This window comes from Colletotrichum paranaense (assembly GCF_030867605.1).
Source record: "Colletotrichum paranaense strain IMI 384185 chromosome Unknown Scaffold_5.1, whole genome shotgun sequence".
NCBI classification, from domain to species: domain Eukaryota; kingdom Fungi; phylum Ascomycota; class Sordariomycetes; order Glomerellales; family Glomerellaceae; genus Colletotrichum; species Colletotrichum paranaense.
The window spans coordinates 2,229,667-2,248,006 of record NW_026848963.1 but is presented as its reverse complement, the minus strand read 5'-3'; the positions used below and the strand labels follow the sequence as shown (position 1 = coordinate 2,248,006).

At 52.1% G+C, this 18,340-nt stretch overlaps 7 protein-coding genes across 7 annotated transcripts; 2 read left to right on the top strand and 5 right to left on the bottom strand.

Moving 5' to 3' along the window:
* Positions 1–917: 917 nt before the first annotated feature.
* Positions 918–2,214, bottom strand: CPAR01_07140 (tat pathway signal sequence; the record flags this gene model as incomplete). The annotated part of the gene is made up of 2 exons (XM_060491410.1): positions 918–1,356; positions 1,430–2,214. The coding sequence occupies 2 exons, from the start codon at positions 2,212–2,214 to the stop codon at positions 918–920; spliced, it is 1,224 nt and encodes a 407-aa protein (XP_060350284.1).
* A 436-nt stretch (positions 2,215–2,650) lies between these two features.
* On the top strand, positions 2,651–4,430 carry CPAR01_07139 (cytochrome P450; the record flags this gene model as incomplete). The annotated part of the gene is made up of 4 exons (XM_060491409.1): positions 2,651–2,891; positions 2,954–3,495; positions 3,562–3,901; positions 3,994–4,430. The coding sequence occupies 4 exons, from the start codon at positions 2,651–2,653 to the stop codon at positions 4,428–4,430; spliced, it is 1,560 nt and encodes a 519-aa protein (XP_060350283.1).
* Positions 4,431–4,839: 409 nt separating this feature from the next.
* CPAR01_07138 (uncharacterized protein) lies at positions 4,840–5,540 on the bottom strand (the record flags this gene model as incomplete). Its single annotated transcript, XM_060491408.1, has 3 exons — positions 4,840–4,984; positions 5,065–5,264; positions 5,331–5,540. 3 exons carry the CDS (start codon positions 5,538–5,540, stop codon positions 4,840–4,842), a joined length of 555 nt encoding a protein of 184 aa, XP_060350282.1.
* Positions 5,541–6,360: 820 nt separating this feature from the next.
* CPAR01_07137 (uncharacterized protein) lies at positions 6,361–9,345 on the bottom strand (the record flags this gene model as incomplete). The annotated part of the gene is made up of 7 exons (XM_060491407.1): positions 6,361–6,602; positions 6,680–6,978; positions 7,071–7,603; positions 7,693–7,756; positions 7,822–8,082; positions 8,376–9,150; positions 9,207–9,345. 7 exons carry the CDS (start codon positions 9,343–9,345, stop codon positions 6,361–6,363), a joined length of 2,313 nt encoding a protein of 770 aa, XP_060350281.1.
* A 1,600-nt stretch (positions 9,346–10,945) lies between these two features.
* CPAR01_07136 (major facilitator superfamily transporter) lies at positions 10,946–13,045 on the bottom strand (the record flags this gene model as incomplete). The annotated part of the gene is made up of 6 exons (XM_060491406.1): positions 10,946–11,544; positions 11,604–11,719; positions 11,766–12,119; positions 12,196–12,415; positions 12,490–12,685; positions 12,779–13,045. The coding sequence occupies 6 exons, from the start codon at positions 13,043–13,045 to the stop codon at positions 10,946–10,948; spliced, it is 1,752 nt and encodes a 583-aa protein (XP_060350280.1).
* A 1,848-nt stretch (positions 13,046–14,893) lies between these two features.
* Positions 14,894–15,827, top strand: CPAR01_07135 (uncharacterized protein; the record flags this gene model as incomplete). The annotated part of the gene is made up of 3 exons (XM_060491405.1): positions 14,894–14,929; positions 15,013–15,406; positions 15,523–15,827. 3 exons carry the CDS (start codon positions 14,894–14,896, stop codon positions 15,825–15,827), a joined length of 735 nt encoding a protein of 244 aa, XP_060350279.1.
* A 298-nt stretch (positions 15,828–16,125) lies between these two features.
* CPAR01_07134 (uncharacterized protein) lies at positions 16,126–17,862 on the bottom strand (the record flags this gene model as incomplete). Its single annotated transcript, XM_060491404.1, has 3 exons — positions 16,126–16,473; positions 16,545–17,669; positions 17,767–17,862. 3 exons carry the CDS (start codon positions 17,860–17,862, stop codon positions 16,126–16,128), a joined length of 1,569 nt encoding a protein of 522 aa, XP_060350278.1.
* Positions 17,863–18,340: the final 478 nt, after the last annotated feature.

The following is an 18,340-nucleotide window of genomic DNA, read 5'->3' as shown; positions in this document are numbered from 1 at the left end:
CGTGTTGACTTGGTCTGACTTGCTATTGTTTCATCAAAGTACCTATGCATAATTTCGAAATAAAGAGAATCAAAGAGAGTCTGAAGTCGAATGAACTGACGTCATCTACCAACTGATGGGATACTTTGATTGCTTTGCTCTTTCTCAATGACGCCTCCCACAGGCCATGTTAGATCTGGTTGTAGAGACTTTTTGTAATTTACGCGTAAGTTTTCAGAGGAGGCATCAGTCGCTTAGCAAAAACATAAAGAGAAAAGAGAAATCGAATGAGCCTCTTATTTAATTTCCATCCAGCTGCCTTGAGGATTGGATGGGATCTGTAGACTACCAGAAGTTCTTTCCTGTGACATGAGGTAGGTCGAGAGATCTTTCGACCATGATTTGCCTCGTATTATCTGTGACAAGGTATTTATAGATGCATACATCGAAGTCTTTTTTGACCCAGTCTCCTTCCATAATCGCAAAGATCTGCAAAGTCGCAAAAACGGCGTCATCGCTACATCTTCTCAACGAGCGCCGGCAATCAAGCTATAAAACCCGAACCCATCGACTGTAGATACTTGACCATCTTCTTAGATTGTTTCTCATAGACAGATCTTACCCCTATTGCTCTCGGCATTACTTATCAGTCGATTAATGGGCTTTCTCTGAGTACACATGACAACTTCGTCTCTACGATTCATGACTATGGACAAAATTCAATAAATGCATTCGGGCCAATGCATCCTAAACCATTCTAGAAAATCGGCACCAACTCTGGATATTTTGCCGATATCCTTCCTACGCCCCTAACAAGAAAACCTATGGTTGAGGGGCCCTAAAGATAATGCTTATCTTCGCATCCTTTCTTTGACACATGGCCCGCGTGTCAAAGCTATTGATGGAAGTATTGTGTACCTTCAACATCAAGGCCCCTTCTATTTGCCCAGGACAGCCTTCAGAACGCTGAAAGGAAGAATCGCGTCCTGATCTCCCCGATTGTTTGCCGAAACCGGATATGCATAGAATGGCGTACACCAAAACATCCACGCAAAAACCCAGACGTAACCAAACACCTTGGTGTACCACGTGTCACGGGCCGAAGCCGGCGCCACCTGCTTCCAAACGTACTGGAAGACGTCCTCGAGGACGAAGCCGAGTGCCTGTACGAGGAAGAACCAAGGTGACCCGGTGCGAGAGACTGGGATACCCGAGGCTATGTCACCCGTCGCATGCTGGAAGGTGGACATGGTGAAGGTGAGGATCACGACAGCATAGCGTGCGAGAAGGGTTCCCCGCGGCAGGCGAAGGACGTCTTTGGCAATCCAGTTAGCTGGAGAGTTGATGCGCTTTCGAACGGACTGGTGCCAGAAGACACTGAGGCGAACGTTAGTGCTACTTCTCTAGAAATGGACTTGGTGCCCTTTTGGAGGGAGAATGAACCACTTACCCCCAGTAACGGCGCAGTGTGAAGGCCTGGAAGATGGAGTTGAACGGCGGGCGCCACCACTCGACGCCAGACAGGCCGGTCGCGACACATATGATACCCGGGATGTCGAAAAAGAGTATAAGAACCAGGTAGTTGACGAGCCAGAACGAAAACGAGGTAAACGTCCGCATGATAGCTTCCTCTAGTGTCAGCTGCGACAGCCGCCGCAGAAGCGGAATCTTCTCGTCAGCGAAGACGGATCGCATGGCTGTCGGATCATTGAACGAAGTCATGGCGTCCAGGATCAGATAGACAACCACCACCCTGATGGCAGCGTTGCGGATGTACTTGGCCTTCGACGGCACGTATTTGGGGTCCTTCTTGTCAAATGGTCCAAGATTCGGCACCTCAAAGGGAGTTCCGCTACAGCGGTACGAAGAGGCGGCGTATATTCCGAAGCCTAAGCGGTTCCAGAAAGTCGCGCGCTCACGCCATGGCTTCGCCTCCCTCTTTTCCATGACCTTGGGCTGTGGGCCGCCGTACTCGAAGTCCCAGTTGCTTAGAAGTACGACATCCCAGTATTGAAGAAATGTCAGCCAGGCGTCTGAGGCACCAAAGCTCATGTGAAAGCCATTGTTTAGGACATGAGCTGTGGCGACAAAACGAAACACCGTAAACAAAGCGAGTGGCCACAGGGCCAGTCGAATCAACGATCCCGGACGCGTGAAGCCCACGGCGAAGACGATCAGACTGGTCTGGTAGACCAAGAGTGACCAGGGATGGAGGTACCACTGAAGATCCGTCATTCTAACTGGATGGCTGTGGAGGGCAGGAAAATAGGACTGGGGGTGTTGAGAAATTGGTCGAAAGGTGCGTTAGCTCTGTATGCTCTGGGTGAATCTTCGACTGAAGGCGCCTTGTCCCCTTTTCTTGCTATTCGAAATGAATACGATCGCAAATTGAAGTGAACATTGAGAAAGCTTCCGATGTACCCAGCTTACTTCTGAGGATTCCCATCCCCGACTGGCCCGGTGTTGCATCTCGGAAATGCCCGACATGTCAGCTTCGCGGAAAGTCCCCGGTCCCTGACCACCAAGATAAACAATATCAACCGGAAGAACAATACGTACTGCACCTGAGATCACTTCATTGTGTCCAAATATTCAATGTCTTTGACCAAAGCTCCTTTGACTGGACTGCCACATCGACCAGTTTAGGGGGATACCCAGCTGGCGTTACACAATGGATCTCGAAGACATCGATACCAATGGTATTCTCAGCCCCCAACCCATTGTTTTAGCCCTACTCCTAGGTTATTTGATCTACGTAACTGGTCTTATCACATACCGGCTCTATTTCAGCCCGATTGCGCATATCCCGGGGTCTAAGCTGACGGCAGCAACTGGTTGGTATGAGACGTACTTGGATGTGTTCAAGGGAGGGCAGTTCACCTTTCAGATCGAAGAATGGCATCGTCAATACGGTAATACGCCTTGTTCGCGGTGTAGTGGAGATTGAAAGTCGAGATACTGACTCCCCGAGCAGGTCCAATTGTCCGAATCACACCTTGGGAAGTCCACATCGCCGACCCAGACTTTTACGAGGTTCTCTTCAACAATAAAACCCGGTACAGCAAGATCGAGAAGCTCCGATATCGGTTCGGGCTACACTTGTCCTCTTTTGACACCATCGACCATGCCCATCACCACCTTCGCCGCTCCGCTATCTCGCCTTTCTTTGCGAAGCAAAAGGTTGCAGGGTTCAGCTCGCAAATGCAGTCCATGGCCGACAAGATGGTCGACCGATTGGCGACCGAGTATAGCGACAAAGTAAAGCCCGTCAATATGAATGAGGCGTATGCGGCATTCGTGTCGGATGCAATCAATTATTACACATTTGCCATCTCGTACAATTTCATAGACTACCCTGATTTTGTCACGCCATTCACGACCTCAATCAGGAAGCTGGCCATGTCTCTCCATATGGCAGGCCATTTTCCCTGGCTTTTGACGATGCTTCAAACTCTCCCGGAGTCGGTCACCCAGATTCTGAACCCGTTGATGGTCCCCGTCTTCCGGTTTCACAATGTGAGTACAGTGTCATTGGGATGCAGTATAAATCAGTTTCTCTGACCAGTGGGCTCCCATCACTAGGAAGTCAAAGACCAAATCATCAAGGTCATTTCAGGGCAGAACACCTCGAATAAAGGTGTCCAACATCGTACCGTGTTCCACGAACTCCTGCAGTCGAATCTGCCGCCGGAGGAGCTGTCCGTCGAGCGCCTTAAGCATGAGGCGGCCAGTATCACAGGCGCGGGCATTGACACGACCAAGACCACATTGGCGCTCGCTACGTTCCATATACTGGACAATCCTAGCGTCTTCAAGAGACTACGCGAAGAGTTGAAGACTCGAATCCCACGCGCCAATGAGCCTATGCCGCCCCTCCACGAACTGGAGAGTCTTCCTTTTCTCAATGCAGTCGTTCAGGAATGTGAGTATCTTCCAATTTCTTGGAAATCTTGGCACCACTTCTTGATGGGCCTCAATAAAGAGATTGAAATCTGAGTCTTTCTGTTCCCATAGCTTTGCGACTGGCCTTCGGCATCACACAGCGCCTCTCCCGCATCAGCCCCGACGGCCCCATCACCTACGGATCGTACGTGATCCCACCCAACGTACCTTTCAGCATGACATCATATATACAACACCGCGATCCCAACATATTTCCTGAACCCGATGTCTTTCGCCCCGAGAGGTGGTTGGAGAACCAAAAGACGGCGTCCGGTAAGCCATTGTCGCGGTATCTGGTGCCCTTCGGCAAGGGCCCGCGCATGTGCCTAGGGATGAACTTCGCCATGGCGGAGCTATTTATCGGCCTGGCAACGGTGTTCCGGAGGCTGGATATTGAGCTCTACGACACTGGCAGGGATGCTGTTGACATGGCGGCTGATTATTTCGTGCCCATACCAAAGGAGGGGACGCACGGCGTCAGGGTTATGGTGATCGGGACAAGTGCGTAGATCGAATTGTATTTGGTTCAATTGTAAAAGGGTACGCGCTGTCAAAAGTCGCTGCACTTGGAATCAGGTGTATCGTTGTGAATCAAGAAACCCAGATCTCCGCCGACAGCTTGCTGTGTGTCTTGACCAATCTCGACTATATATCATCACCTCTGCTTCATGTTACTCGAATTATAATTGTTTATGCTGGAGCACTTGCTCCAAATTTACCAATACTGTTATCAAGGTGTGTGTACTGTGGGATGCTGACACTACTCGTTATCACTAGTCCAGATGATCGTGTAACATAGGCCTGGCCGCACAGGAATGCTGAAACCTTGAGATGCCATCAAATTGATAGGAGTGGCAGGTCAAGAAGTCCGATATAGTACACCGTTTTCCCCGCCACTATGGTGCCACCAGAATAACCCTACTTGGACGACTGCACCGACGTATCATCCAAAGGTACATGCTCTCCCGCCTGCACCTTATAGGATCCGGCACCAGGAATCGGAGCCAAAAAGGCCGGACGCTTATCCGCAAAATACTCGAAGTCAGGCTTGAAGTAGTCCAGGCTATTCCATTAACCAGTTAGTATTAAGCCCTCGGTGCCTAAAACCAAAGAAAGGTACAATATTTTGAAGAGTTTAATTACCCATGATTCATTAGGCCCGTCGGAACGAAGGCGAGCTTCCGCTCCAACATGAGGGGCATCACAATGAGGGTGCATGCGCACTGGCTGCAAAAGTACTTTTCCTTGGGGAACAGCGTTACCGTATCTCCCGGGATAGTGTAGACGGTCTTGTAGCCCTTGGGATCGTCAATCGTCATATTCTCCGCCTGGTATATGATGTACTGCAACCAGAAGACGGTGTGTTAGATACCCGCTAAGGGAATGGGGAGGCGAGGTTGAATCCACACCTGCTGGCCAGTCCCGCCCGAATTCTTGCGGCAATGATCGCAGTAGCAAAACACCTTCTTGAGGGGCTCGCCCGCGAGGTAGAATCGAACTCCGCCGCAGAGGCACGAGCCGGGGTACTGCGTCGACGTGTCTACCTCCGTGGGCAGGCTACCGAGGAATGCATCCAAGTCCGCCTTGCCCCATCTCTTGATTTCTGTGGTGGCGGACATTTGTGGGATTGCCTTGAGTGTAAAGCGTACGTCAATTCAATGGCACATGGAGAGTGGGCTGCTGACGTCTGACAGGCATGGACGTTTTTAATGTTGCGTTCGAATTTTCAGCTCGGGGACTTTGTTGCATCGACTTCGGGTGATTTCTTGGGGGTGTCTCACATTTCTTGTGATACAGTCAGATTGCTGGCTGCAAGTTTCGGTTCTGGTGTTCAATGCAGACGGTCAACTCATTCTTTGCTTTTGCTTGAGGATGTTTACATGGTCAAGTGCAAGCTTTTTGTCGGGCGCAGACTATGGCGTTTGAATCGAGATCTATTCCGCATGCGAAGCTATGCGCCTTTTCGTTGAAGCCACCTGATTGGTCAAGACACCACATTTTTGCCCGATTAGGTTATGTCGGAAAACTTTTGCAAGGGCATGCATGAGTTCGGGGTGAAGTTATCATCGTTATCAATGTCAGAATATTCATAGTTAAACAAAGTAGCTGACAGAAAGGTGAGGTCGGGATCCCATACCATCACTCGATTATCGATTCTATATGTTTATGTCACTGCCATACTCCCCCGCAGCACTTCGTGTCCACAGCGTAATGATAGCTTCTATTTCATGAACCCTTGTGTTTCGGCATTCAGCCATTAAGACAAACAATAAACTATATGCCCCAGCAAAACCTCCAGAGCACAAAGTGAGTACCTCGTCGCGAATACTCCAATGCAGTGATTACCATCTTCACCCGTCGCCTACCTTGGCCATTATTCGACGCGGGCAGGCGGCAAGTTGTGATGATCAATACAAGACATGAGGATCAGCCAAGAACTCAAAGCCGAAAGCCCTTCTTAGTCGCAGAGGACCTCCCCCGCATCGCCGGTCCATACCTCTTGATCGCGTAAAACCCAGGTACCACAAACCCAGCCGTAAAGACAGCCAGCAGACCGAAAGCCCACTCCGGGCCGAGCTTCTGGAACATGGGGACACCAAAGTGCACAGCCGCAGCCTGTACAGGAAAACAGGGTATCAGCCAGGCCGCCGTAGCGGACGCGGCTTCTTCGGGGTACAAGTCTGTTCCAGACCCTCGCATCAGCATTCGGCATCTCGTAAAAAGTACGGGATGTGGGACGTGATGCTTCGCAACTTACCCAGAATGTAAATCAAGAGACACTGGTACAGAAACGAGTCTGTAAACGCAACGACGCCGCCCGTCACGGCCTGGTGCCATTTACCCCACGCGGCGCCGCCTGTAACAGCGGACCAGGCTAAGGCGGCAGGGAACATCCAGATCACGTCATGGACGAGCAGGAGTCTTGACTCCGGGAGGGCGCGGCCGTGGTGTCGTTTTTTGTCTTCCCTGTAGAGGCGGGTCTGTATAGGCATGACGAACCATACGAGTACCACGCCGATGGCCATGAAGATGATGGAGATGGCGGCTTCCATCAGACTTTGCCGCGAGTCAGTCATTCAGTGTGTGCTGGACAAGTCTGCAGATGACGCGGAGAAAAGAAAGAAACCAAGTGGAGAGGTGTTGCTTACGGAAGACCCTTGAACTCCGTCAGGGTCGTGATGGAGCCCCCAACAGTTAGAACAAAGACACCGTTGGCAAGGCCGTTGTAGATACCCGTGATCCAGATGATGGGCTCTGTGGCAAGTAGGTACCAAACTCTCGTCAGGAAATACCACCTCCCGCGCGGGGTTGGACTGGCGTCAAGCTTAGTCTGCGGAACCGGACCGGTAACCTTGCTTCCATCACCGGCCCGGGCCGCATTGAGAGACTCGGGCACAAACGACATGGGAATAGCGCACGCGGCACTAACAAAGACAGTGATCAAAAAGTACCATTTGAGATCAGCCCCAGCGTCCATGAGAGCCGTGGCAACGACACCGCCGAGGGTGGGCCCGACGCTGGCACCAATGACAAAGAGTGCAATGGGCTGGCCAATGTCGTCTCTGTCTAGGTACAGGTCGCTGAAGACGGCGGGGACGAGAGAGAGGGAGGTTGACCAGGCGGCGCCGCTCAGGAACATGAAGAGAATGAGGGTGGGTAGGTTGGGTGCGTATGCTGTACCCTGTACTCTACTGATTAGTCCCGAATATGGACGGTCCCCCTCCGTCTATGACACGGTTCAACAGCGGGCGTGTATGGGTATGTACTGACTAGGTTGAGGACGGAGTAAGCCAGCATGGAGAATATCGTAACGGTCTTGCGACCAAAGACATCCCTACCGTCCCGTCAGGTTAGCAAGGTGGAAGATTCGATCAAGGGGACCTGTTTTTCGAGTCGTACGAGAGGGGGCTCAGCAGCGATACACCAAGCATATTTCCCATGATCTGCATGGACTGGCCCAGTGTGACGATCTGGACGTTACCCACGCCATACGTCTCCTGCACGACTGGCTGCGCGAAGGAGTAGAGCGTCGACAGCGTCAGAGCGATCGTCTCCCAGGCGCAGTAGGCGCACACGAGATACCACCCGCCCTTGGATGACCAGTTGTCCGAATAACGAGCAGTGCTCAGGGTCGTCCTGGCAGTTTTTTCCATCTTGGTGCTGAGAGATTGTGTAAGAGAAAGCCAGGGTCAGAATAGAGATCAGAAATGGGAGAAAACTTTGTTCATGGTTGGATTTTCATCTATCTAGTCTTACTGAAAACTCGAATGCAAATCGAGGTATTTTCTACCGAGTATCGGAGTATCAATTCGCCAGTCGAGTCTTCGGGGTTCCATGTCGTCAGCCCCACACCACAAGGACAACTTGACAAGAGTAAAACCACCCGAAATCAACTGCCCGACGTACCTGAAATCCAGAATCATCAGCACTCCCGTTGTCACTACCCAGATTACCACATCTGTTTTGCCGCCTCTCGTGTAGCCCACTCGACGGCGGACCATAACGCCTGCACATCTCTCGGTTTCCTCGGCACATCGTGGCCACCATCGTGCACCAGCGATCGCGTCAGCGTTGCCTCACAGAGCCCCTCCATCAGCTTCGACATGCTGACCAGTAGCGGGTCATCAAAGGCGCCGACGACATGGACGGTTGGTACAGGGACCCTGCAGGCTGGCGAGGCGATGACGGGATGCATGATGCGCGGGAGATGGTCGATATCATTGTTCGTGGCTACCGACTCGGAATGTAGCAGCGCTTCGAGGCCAAGAGGCGTGTCCGGTGCGATGAAGCCGCCGACGATGGATGTCTCTAGGACCTTCCCGAGGGAGCTGAAGAAAATAGCGCGCTCAGGGGCCCCGGTGAGAGCGGCGTAGTCATTGTGGGTGGCGCCGCGGGGAAAGCCTGCGAGGACGTTTTCGCGGTCGCTAGGGGCTAGGCCATTGATGAGGTGAGAGCAGAAATTCGGGTCCGGGGAGAAGGCGACGATGGTAGAGAGGAAGACTGCGAAGGAGAAGGCGGGCGGGGTTCCTGGGTTGGCCGCCATGGTTTCGGCCATCTGAATCAGGTAGGCGAGGGCCAAGGAGCCGCCCTGACTGAAGCCCAAGAGACCATCAAAGGGACCCTCGTCGTCAATGAAGTCTTGGAGGTGGTCAAGGGACGACTGGATGGCATGGGGGCCAAAGGATTGATTGAAGCATCGAAAAGGAGGCTGTGCGAACTTGCCAATACCTAAGATTACATCAGCATTGCATAGGGTCACATGTAGAACAGACGAAGTGACTGACCGTGGGCTCTTTGGCATTCGTATTCGCCATCGAGGAAGACAAACTCGTAGCTCGCGTCGGCCCTGTGGATGAAGGCGTCGAGCTGCGATCGAAGGATGGCTCCGGACGTGCCGTAGCCATGAAGACAGAGGATTCTCATCGTCTCGACTGCTACATTGCGATTGCAAGCGGACCATTTTGGGCTGCTGATACTGCGAGAGGCGGTGGCGGTATTATCTTGGGTCGCGAGGTGGTTCTGAATGGAGCGGAAAACTGACGAATCGGTTATTTTGTTTCTCGGTCTTTTTGTTCGAAGGAATTGGTCGCTGCAATCTGCAAGAGAGATCATCCTCAAATGAGCAATTAGTTCGTAAGCAACCGCACCTCATCCATCCTGGGTTTCTGCCTGCTTGGCTTCCACGCGAGAAAATATGGTCGATGAATGAGAGATACGGAGGAGGGCTGAAAGGGAGGGGGGTGGGGCGTGTCTATCCAAATCATATGGGCCCCCTCACGGCTGCTAGGGAGCGCTAAGGCAAGGTCCCTTTCTGGTCGTACTTTCCTTGTCGGAACCCGGCATGACTGCGGGCGGCGGCCACCCGTTCGCTGATGATGGTCTCCACCCGGCACCGGGTGTGGTAGGTATGGACCAAACCTAAACGGAAGTTCCCAAGTAATACACAGGCACAATGTCGCGTCGCACATTCGACTCTGGAAGGAGTTTAAAACATCTGGAAATATCGCGATTCGTATGGCACATTATCTCGAGTAGGTAGGCGGCCATCGGTGACAAAATAGTAGGCCTGCCAATGCTCAATGCGTTCAATTGAATCCTACCCTAGTGAATTTCTTACCGTTCTTGTTACCTTCATTTTCTACATAATCCTTACCTAGGCTGTTCAAGGTATATTACCCCTGGAATATAAAGAAATTAAAGACGAGAAGAGATATCATCAATGGTAATAATAATGATTATGATACAGATGAGCATATGAGTTGAGTGGAAGATAATATTGTCGCCGATATACTAGGCACGTACCTACAGCCACGGGAACGGAACGGACCGACAGAAGCCGTCAACCAACGGAATGGACCACGCTCAATTCCATTCGCTGGACATAACCATTCTCACATGTCAGAGCAAACTAACGGCTGAATCTGCCACCTCCCGAGTGCCTTATGTGAGGCTTTGTCAGATTATAGCTTTCACCGTTCCATCATCAATGATTACGATCACAGCTTTGCCTCCCGTAATCCAGCCACCCATGCGCTAGCCACGTGTGGCGGGTAACTTTGACCTTGCGTCCATTTACGGGTAGTTCGGACGGACGATCGTGTGGATAACTTCTTCAGGCCCACCACAACTCAAATTCGACGTAGGCAAGCAGTACGTTTTTCACAAAATTCACTAGGCCGATATGGATGCTTGAGCTTGAGTTGCAGCAGAGGTCAACCAAAAAATTCGGAGTTGCGTACAGCGTACAAGAAATGTGTCTATTTTTTTCACGGGATCTATGACAGTGAATGTATTACACCGCAATCCTGAATCCTGTTCCGATCCATCACGCCAATTCTGTCTTCAAATTTCTATCGGAACCACGAAGGAAAAAGGTTCTTCAAGGAGATCATATCTTCACACAAAGATTCCCAGTCTCCCGCTGTTAGCTTCCCATGTGTGTAAGTCTTGGTCCTTGAGGGGGGCATTTCTGCTGCCAGGGGCCCGTCTCTGGACTTGAAAAGTCCAGACACCAAATCAGAAATCAAGATCGCGCGTCGGCCTTGTCGGTCGTCGGCTTCTCATCCCAGCTCTTGGGGGGCGTCTTGGGGAGCTTCATGTAGGCTCCCAGCAGGGGTAAGAACACGGCGACGGCGGCGCCAGCGATGCTCATGGCCCACGCATTGTGCAGACCGCGCATGTACGCCCTCAGCACGCCAGTCAGTGCATCACCAGACAAGACGTTCTTCAAGTCGTACGCGCCAATGCTGAGGACCTCGGCCGGAGAAACCATCGGTGCCAGCTCGGGCAAGCTGCTGATGAGGCCGTTGTTGAAGATGGCTTGCGCCATGCCGATGCCAAAGGTGCCTCCGATGAACTGGAAGAAGAGCACGTCCGACATGGCCATGCTGTTGTCTTGCTTCGGGGTGATGGCGTTGGCGATGATGACGGGCGGCTGCATTGCCAGACCCGTACCGACGCCGGCCACGAACTGGAAGCCGATCCATTGCGCGCTGGTGGAGTCGATGTCTAGCATGTAAATGAGGCCGGCTCCAATGGCGGCGAGCGATGCGCCGGTCATTAGCCACGGCTGGTACCATCCGACTAGCACAATACCTGGGGCGGAGAAGAGACTGAACAGCGCTGTTAAAGACGATGCGGTCAGCTTCTTGTCATCAACGATGGTGATCACTTGAACTTACTCATCGGAAGAATAGTTGGCAGTAATCGGATACCACTCTGCAAGGGGGAGACTCCGTTGACGGCCTGGAAGTAGATTGGAAGATTGTAGGCCAAGGGGAAGAAGGAGAAGTTGATCCTGAGAATAGGTTAACCAAATTCTACCCGAGAGAGAGGAGCCTTACATGGAAACGAAGACCGCGCAGGCCGCGATAGTCCTCCGCTTCATGAGACGGCCAACAAGCAGGGCACGGTCACCCTGGTACCATTCGAGAACAATGAAGACTATGACGAGGACACCGAAGGCGACCAGCAGACCGATAACGGTACCCGAGTTCCAGGCCTTGGTGACACCACCGTATTCAATGGCGAGGATGAAGCACGTCAGCCCGCCGAGAACGACAGCGACGCCCGGCAGGTCTAAAGTATAGATGAAGTCCTTCCAGCCAATGGGCTCGATTTTGTGGTGAGCAGGTGGCTTGTAGAAGAAAGCCAGGAAGAGAATAGAGGGCGCGCCGACGATGAGGTTGATGTAAAAGCTGAGGAAACGTCAGGTCAGTCCCGGTGCGCCGTAACTTCACGGTAATATGGAGCTGTAATGCTGAAGACACTCACCACCAACGCCAAGTGAGACGGTCCGTGAATGCACCACCAAGAAGGGGGCCGACGACACTAGCAACACTGAAGATACCGCTAAGAAGGCCCAAAAAGGCAGGGACAAGCTTCTGGACGACAGAGACGGAGACAATGAGGTAGACTCCGCTGGTCATGCCAGCACCTCCAAAGCCTTGGATGGCGCGACCGACGATGAGGGTAGTGCTATTCTGAGCCACACCTGTAATATAAAGGCCAAATCAGCCACTGAACAAGGAACCGACCATTGGAAATTTGGTATGCTAGTCCACTCACCACAGATCAAGCTCCCAAGCTCGAAGACGACCACGGCGGACAAGAAGACCCATTTGATGCTGGCATGCTTGAAGGCCTTGCCCCAGAGAGAGACGAAGCCGGCGAGGGTGAGGAGGAAACCGGAGCCATACCATCCGACCTGATCAAGACTTTGGAATTCGCGAGTGATTTTGGGAATGGCAGTGGCGATAATACTCTGTTGGCATACGGTGTTAGTAAGGTAAGATAGTTGCAAAGGTGACATAAGAGAGCAATGGGGGGGGGGGGGGGGAGCAAGCAGAAGACTCACCATGTCTAAGGCGACAAGAAATTGGCATAGCAAGAGGGAAGTCATCAGAATGAAAAGCTTCAAGCCGGTGGCGTAGTCGCCCTCTTCTGCTTTGTCGTCATCGCCGTCGGCGCTCCCAGTTCCTTTCTCGCTATCGACTGGTGCTGTGGGCCCAGAGGCTGCATCGTGACTGTGGCCGAGGGTTGCTTCGGTCTTGTTCTCGTAAGAGCGCGTCAGCTCGACGCTAGGTTGTGAGCGTGGCTGGTCCTCTGGAGTCGCGGTGGCCATTGTGACGGTGTTTTGTTGCTGTTCCTCCGGCAATTGGTGTGATCTTGTCTGCTGTGATGGTGGTAATGATGGCTTTTTACTCAAGGGCGACTAACAGAGATAGCTGCAGTATTGTTGGCTTCGCCTCCTCGCAGAGCATCGAATGATTTGTGCAACGAATGCTTTTTGAGTACGAAACCACTAGAAAGGGAGATGAGAGGTGATTTTCTTGGTTTTTTGAAGGAGAAAAAAAAGACACTTCGACGTGCCCGTGACTTGCACCATCTGGCCATGGTGAAATTGCTGAATATCCCAAACGGTACGTACCTCGCGATAGGGTGAAGAGTGAATCGGATTGTTTGCTTGCCGACTTGCCCAGATTTGTAATGTGGACCAGAGCGGTGCAAAATTACGCCGGCTCTCAAATGGGTGGTACAGCGTGCCCTGCAGTCGAGTGATGAGGGTGCGGCGCAAATGCATTCTTGTCATTGGATCATTTGGAAACACCATACTTCATCACACTTCACACCCCCCCAGTCGGGAATAATTGTCCCACCCTTACCTAAGTCATTCCAGACTCGTTTGAGACTTTTGTGAATTTGGGGTTGTACCCATTCCTCCGCCATCTGTAAGCCGTCAATGGCAATCGTCAAGCTGTCAAATGAAGAGTGCCGGTATGGCCAACGACCAATCTGGGACGGGGCTTGCTATCATTGCCTATTGCCCAATCCCAGTATCTCAATCGGACGCCATTCTAGCTGATATCCTGCACACCTTACCTTGGACAGGTTCTCAAGTACTTGATATCATGCGTACAATCTTTTTTCTTTGTTTCTGTGTTTTTCTTTCGTGCCTCTTCTCGATCCGCACCTCCCCTGATTTATGGTCCACTTTAGGAAGGTTTCAATGAGGTTCTATCTTACCAAAAGTGGCATCATTCTGGAGTAAAGGACGGGGTGGAAAAGAGGAAGGCACAGCAAAGTGGGCTCGGGTCAATACCTTCCAACCATACATGAGGATCTCGTTGCCACCACATACTAATACCGGTAGGCACTCATCCTCTGTCACACCCATCAGGAGGTGCATCTTGGATGGAAAGGTCAATGTCCAAACTCCGTCTCCGCGGTGTAAAGCAGAAAGGACAAGCCTCTCGTTTACCCGTTTGGGTCTGGATGCCGTCGGGGACTCCAAAGCAGGTAGGCACTTTGTTGTAGATACCTACCTTACCACGTGCTTGCATCTTCAATCATGGCCGTGAGGGCTGGTGGAGGTACCTTTCTCTACGTACCCCAGGAAACCCCCCGGGGACGGGAAGCAAGTGGGGTTAATGCGGTACCTAGGCACGTGCTTAGGTAAGGTGTGCAGCTGGCTAGGTACCGCTGTACCGCGCAATGGTACGGAGTACCTAGGTAGTGATGAGTGTGGACGTTAGTGGAAGTCCATTCGCGAAGCGGCCAATCAGAGACCCACTTAGCCTGAGGGAGGAACGGTGCGCTACCTTAGCTCAACGGCGGGCTACTGCCTGCATCCATCCCGAGGCCACCCTGGTTGCGCCTACCTTGTCCGTTTTCTTGCGTGCTTGCCAGGATGGGGTCCTTTGGAGACTTTTGTCACCTTTGTGATGGAAGGTCTGAATCACAATGGTTCCATCGAGGCTGCGCTGCCATGTACGTTCTCGATACGCTCACTTGATAACACCCTCTGTCCGAACTTGGCCACTTCGCAAGCATTTATCTGGGTGTTTTCTTGATATTACCTACCGGTTCTTTGGGTATGCCAATTGGCCGAGTCACCGTCTTCCATTCGTCTTCCTCTTCTATGAGTGTTACTCAATTCGACTCCCTCATGGTCATATGACATACCGTCCCGATGGCACACAGCAGCATCTTCGACTACAGTTCCGAGGTGACCAAAGCACCAATCTATCATCTTTTATCTGGGAGAGGTTTTACAGACTTTCTTGCTGACTTCTTGCTCCAAACCATCAGGGGTCCCCTGGGCCGCAATCTCACGCGTCAATATCATCGTCGTACGAGTCTAGCGACTGGCATGAGTACGAACAAAACCAAGCACAAGCAATCCCCTCTGCGTCGGCATCAGCGTCGACTTCCAAGTGTAGTTGTGCCCGAAAAGCATCCAGACTGCTCAAGAAAATCCCAAAGGAGGGTATCGTCTCGTTCGACGCCGTCATGCAGCTTCATCACTCCGTTGTCGAACAATGGCGCCAGGCCACACGCTGTCGCCATTGCAACAATGACAATACCAACAATGCCAACGTCACTTGTGCCTTGACTACAGCCTCCGAGAAGCTCCTTTCTCTCTTCGAGGCCACTACATACGCCTACACAGACATCGACTACTTCTCACAGACATCGCCGGATCGTAAGTTCAACATCTATCGTCTCGGCATTGCTATTATAGTCTATCTATACTCTTGTCTCCGTCGCCCCAAATCCTCGGCCTCGGCCTGTATAGCAAACTGACGAACGGCACGGCAGGCCTCGGCAGCGCTCATCTGTTTTCACTCAAGCTACCCACTACTACTGTCACCTGTACCCGGACGCAGATGACCCTCGGAGGCTTTCTTCTACAGGACGATGAGGCAAATATTCTCGCCTCTCAAATTATTTACAAGAGTCTAGTGACCCACCACAGTCTGCTCCAAGACTTCCAATCTACCCAGGCTCTCAGCGACAGCGACCAGTCCTTCATCAACGATGGGGGAGGCCTTCAGCGTATCATTGACAGGCTTTTGAGACTTTTGGGTCGCTTGCAATGGGAACAGGACACCATAGAACGCTGAGGTTGAGGAACGGCTGCAGCTGCCGTCAGGTGCCTTTTGGACTTATTCACCTTAGATTGGATACGTCTATGTCTCGGAAACCCATGTGCCTGACTTTTGTCAAAGTCATTAGATAGGCCGTCTCCAGCTCCAGCAAGAAATGCCATGAGCGAGTGTACATTACACAGCACTTCCCAGTCAGCTACATGACTGAGCAGAGTGATTGCTCTGTCCTATCTGTAATTAGATCTCGGTAGATATATACGCCTCTTTCCTTGATCCATTTTCTAATCAGTCGTCTAGTACTCCTTCAACACTCTCAGGTTTGTAATCTAGGCCGGAATCTCAAGTTTAGAGGCTGTTTCTCCCAAACGCTCCACACGTGCTTATCAGTGTACCATTGCTCCTGGCCCTCGACCAACTCAAAGTCCAACCGGTATAGGATTCTGCAGATCATCAGCCGCATCTCTGAGTACGCCAGATTCTTGCCGGCACAGTCTCGAGGTCCGTAACTAAAGGGCTTGAAAGCAGCCTTGTTGTCGTGTTCAAACCTCGGATCGTACAGAGGATGCGTCTTGGGGAGCCAGCGCTGCGGACACCAGCTCTCTGCGTTAATGAAGTTACCTTTGTTTCGCATGGTCGCCACTTGGTTCACGTGGAGCAGCGTCTAGCGAAGATTCATGTCAGTCCCATGATTGGTGTAGAGGCAATGGTATAAAGCGATTAGGAGGAACTCACACCGCGAGGGACCCATTTGTCTTCAAACATGGCTCCAGGAGACTGACGAGGTGGTGTCTCGACGACAGTAGGGAAACAACGCAGTGTCTCATCTATACTTGCCCTAAGGTATGGTAGATGCTGCGTGTTGACTAGGTTGATGTCCGATTCGGACTTGTACGCAGACCGAATCTCTTCAATCAACGGTTCCAGTGCCGCTGGTGACATGCCGGCAAAGAAGAAAAAGCCGCTTACAGCCGACGCTGTCGTCTCGCTGCCGGCACCGATCAGCAACCCGCTGTTCATCATGATTTCCTGCTCCGAGAAGCCCGGCTTTCCATCGCGCGTCTCCCGCATCATGTACGTCATGAAATCGCGCCGGCCGTCTTTGGGCTCGGCGCCCATAGCCATTCGCGCTTTCACCTTCGAGTCGCCCAGCTTCATGTTCTCCATCATGGTCGAGATGGCGGTCCAGATCTCACGCCAGCCCACGAATATCAGGAAGAACGGTGTGAGGTGCGGCTTCGCCAGGATCATTCGGCTATACGCAAAGCCACGGATGGCCCTGAAGAAGCCCGAAACATACGGGTGAAAGCTGCTGTCATCGAGGTTGTGGAACGACTCGGCGAAGGTCAGATCTCCAATGACATCAAACGTGGTGTAGTTGAGCCAGGTCACAATGTCCACGGCACCCGACGCTCGCTCTAGGTGATCGACTAGCTTCTCGACGTAACGACCGATGATGCCCTCCTGCTCCTTGAGCGCAGCGTCACTGAAAGCGTGGTTCAGCTGGCGTCGCATACGGCGATGCTCGTCCCGCGGCGCGGCAACAATTGTCTTGTAGTCGCCTGGAAACAGCTGGTTCGGCACTTTGGCGAACTCATCCATGCCGTGTACCGTGGCGTTGAGTGAGAAGACCTGCGTCCAGGCGATGCTGCCGTCCACCATCAGGCGGTCCGGCCCGAGGCGCACAATGTTGCCGAACTTCCGTTGAAGACCCGGAGCCTCACGAGTATAGGTGCCCCTGACGTTGGTCCGCCACAGCCAGAAGAGATCCGACGCTCCCCACCACTTGGGGCCTGGATATCTGGAAAGAGGATGGAACCATAGCCGGTAGATGGTCACAACAACCCGGTGTATGACGATCTACGTGAGCGAGGGTGTCAGCAAGGCCACACCACCATAGATGCAATTGTGCCACACCAACGATAAGACAAAAGAACTTTGGTACTCATCCACCCACCAGAAATGTCAGCACCCCCAACACAAGTTGAATTTGGCCTGTCGGCGTGTATTGAAGTGGCGCGAAAAGGCTCGCCCATGTCTTGGAAAGGATCATTGTTTACCGTCGATAAGGGATCACAATTACGGAGGCTGTAAGCATAAGCACACCAACGGCAGAAACGGCACTGGCCGGCTTGTTGCCGCCCCTTGAACATTGGTCTCGGGTTTTTATACGGACTGTTCCCCTTTTGAACCCTTCTTTCGAACAAGGTACGGCACCGGCGCCACTCCCGCGGCGTGCATGATCCTTCCAATCATGTCATCAGATTCCCGTCCCCTTTTGGAGTATTTCAAAGGTGAGACACTGCATTTGTACAATTCATCCGAAGCCGACGGCTAAACTCATGTGATTTGCGTCTTACCGGTATCAAATCTCGCATGTACCTATCTGGCGAGCGTACATGCATGTCGTATCCCAAGCCAATGATAAAAGACCCGACACATGCTGACCACAATGTGACATCGGCTGCTTTGGTTCGATTTGTAACTCGGCCTAATCCATCAAGACGCCAAGACATTGGAAACAATGTCTC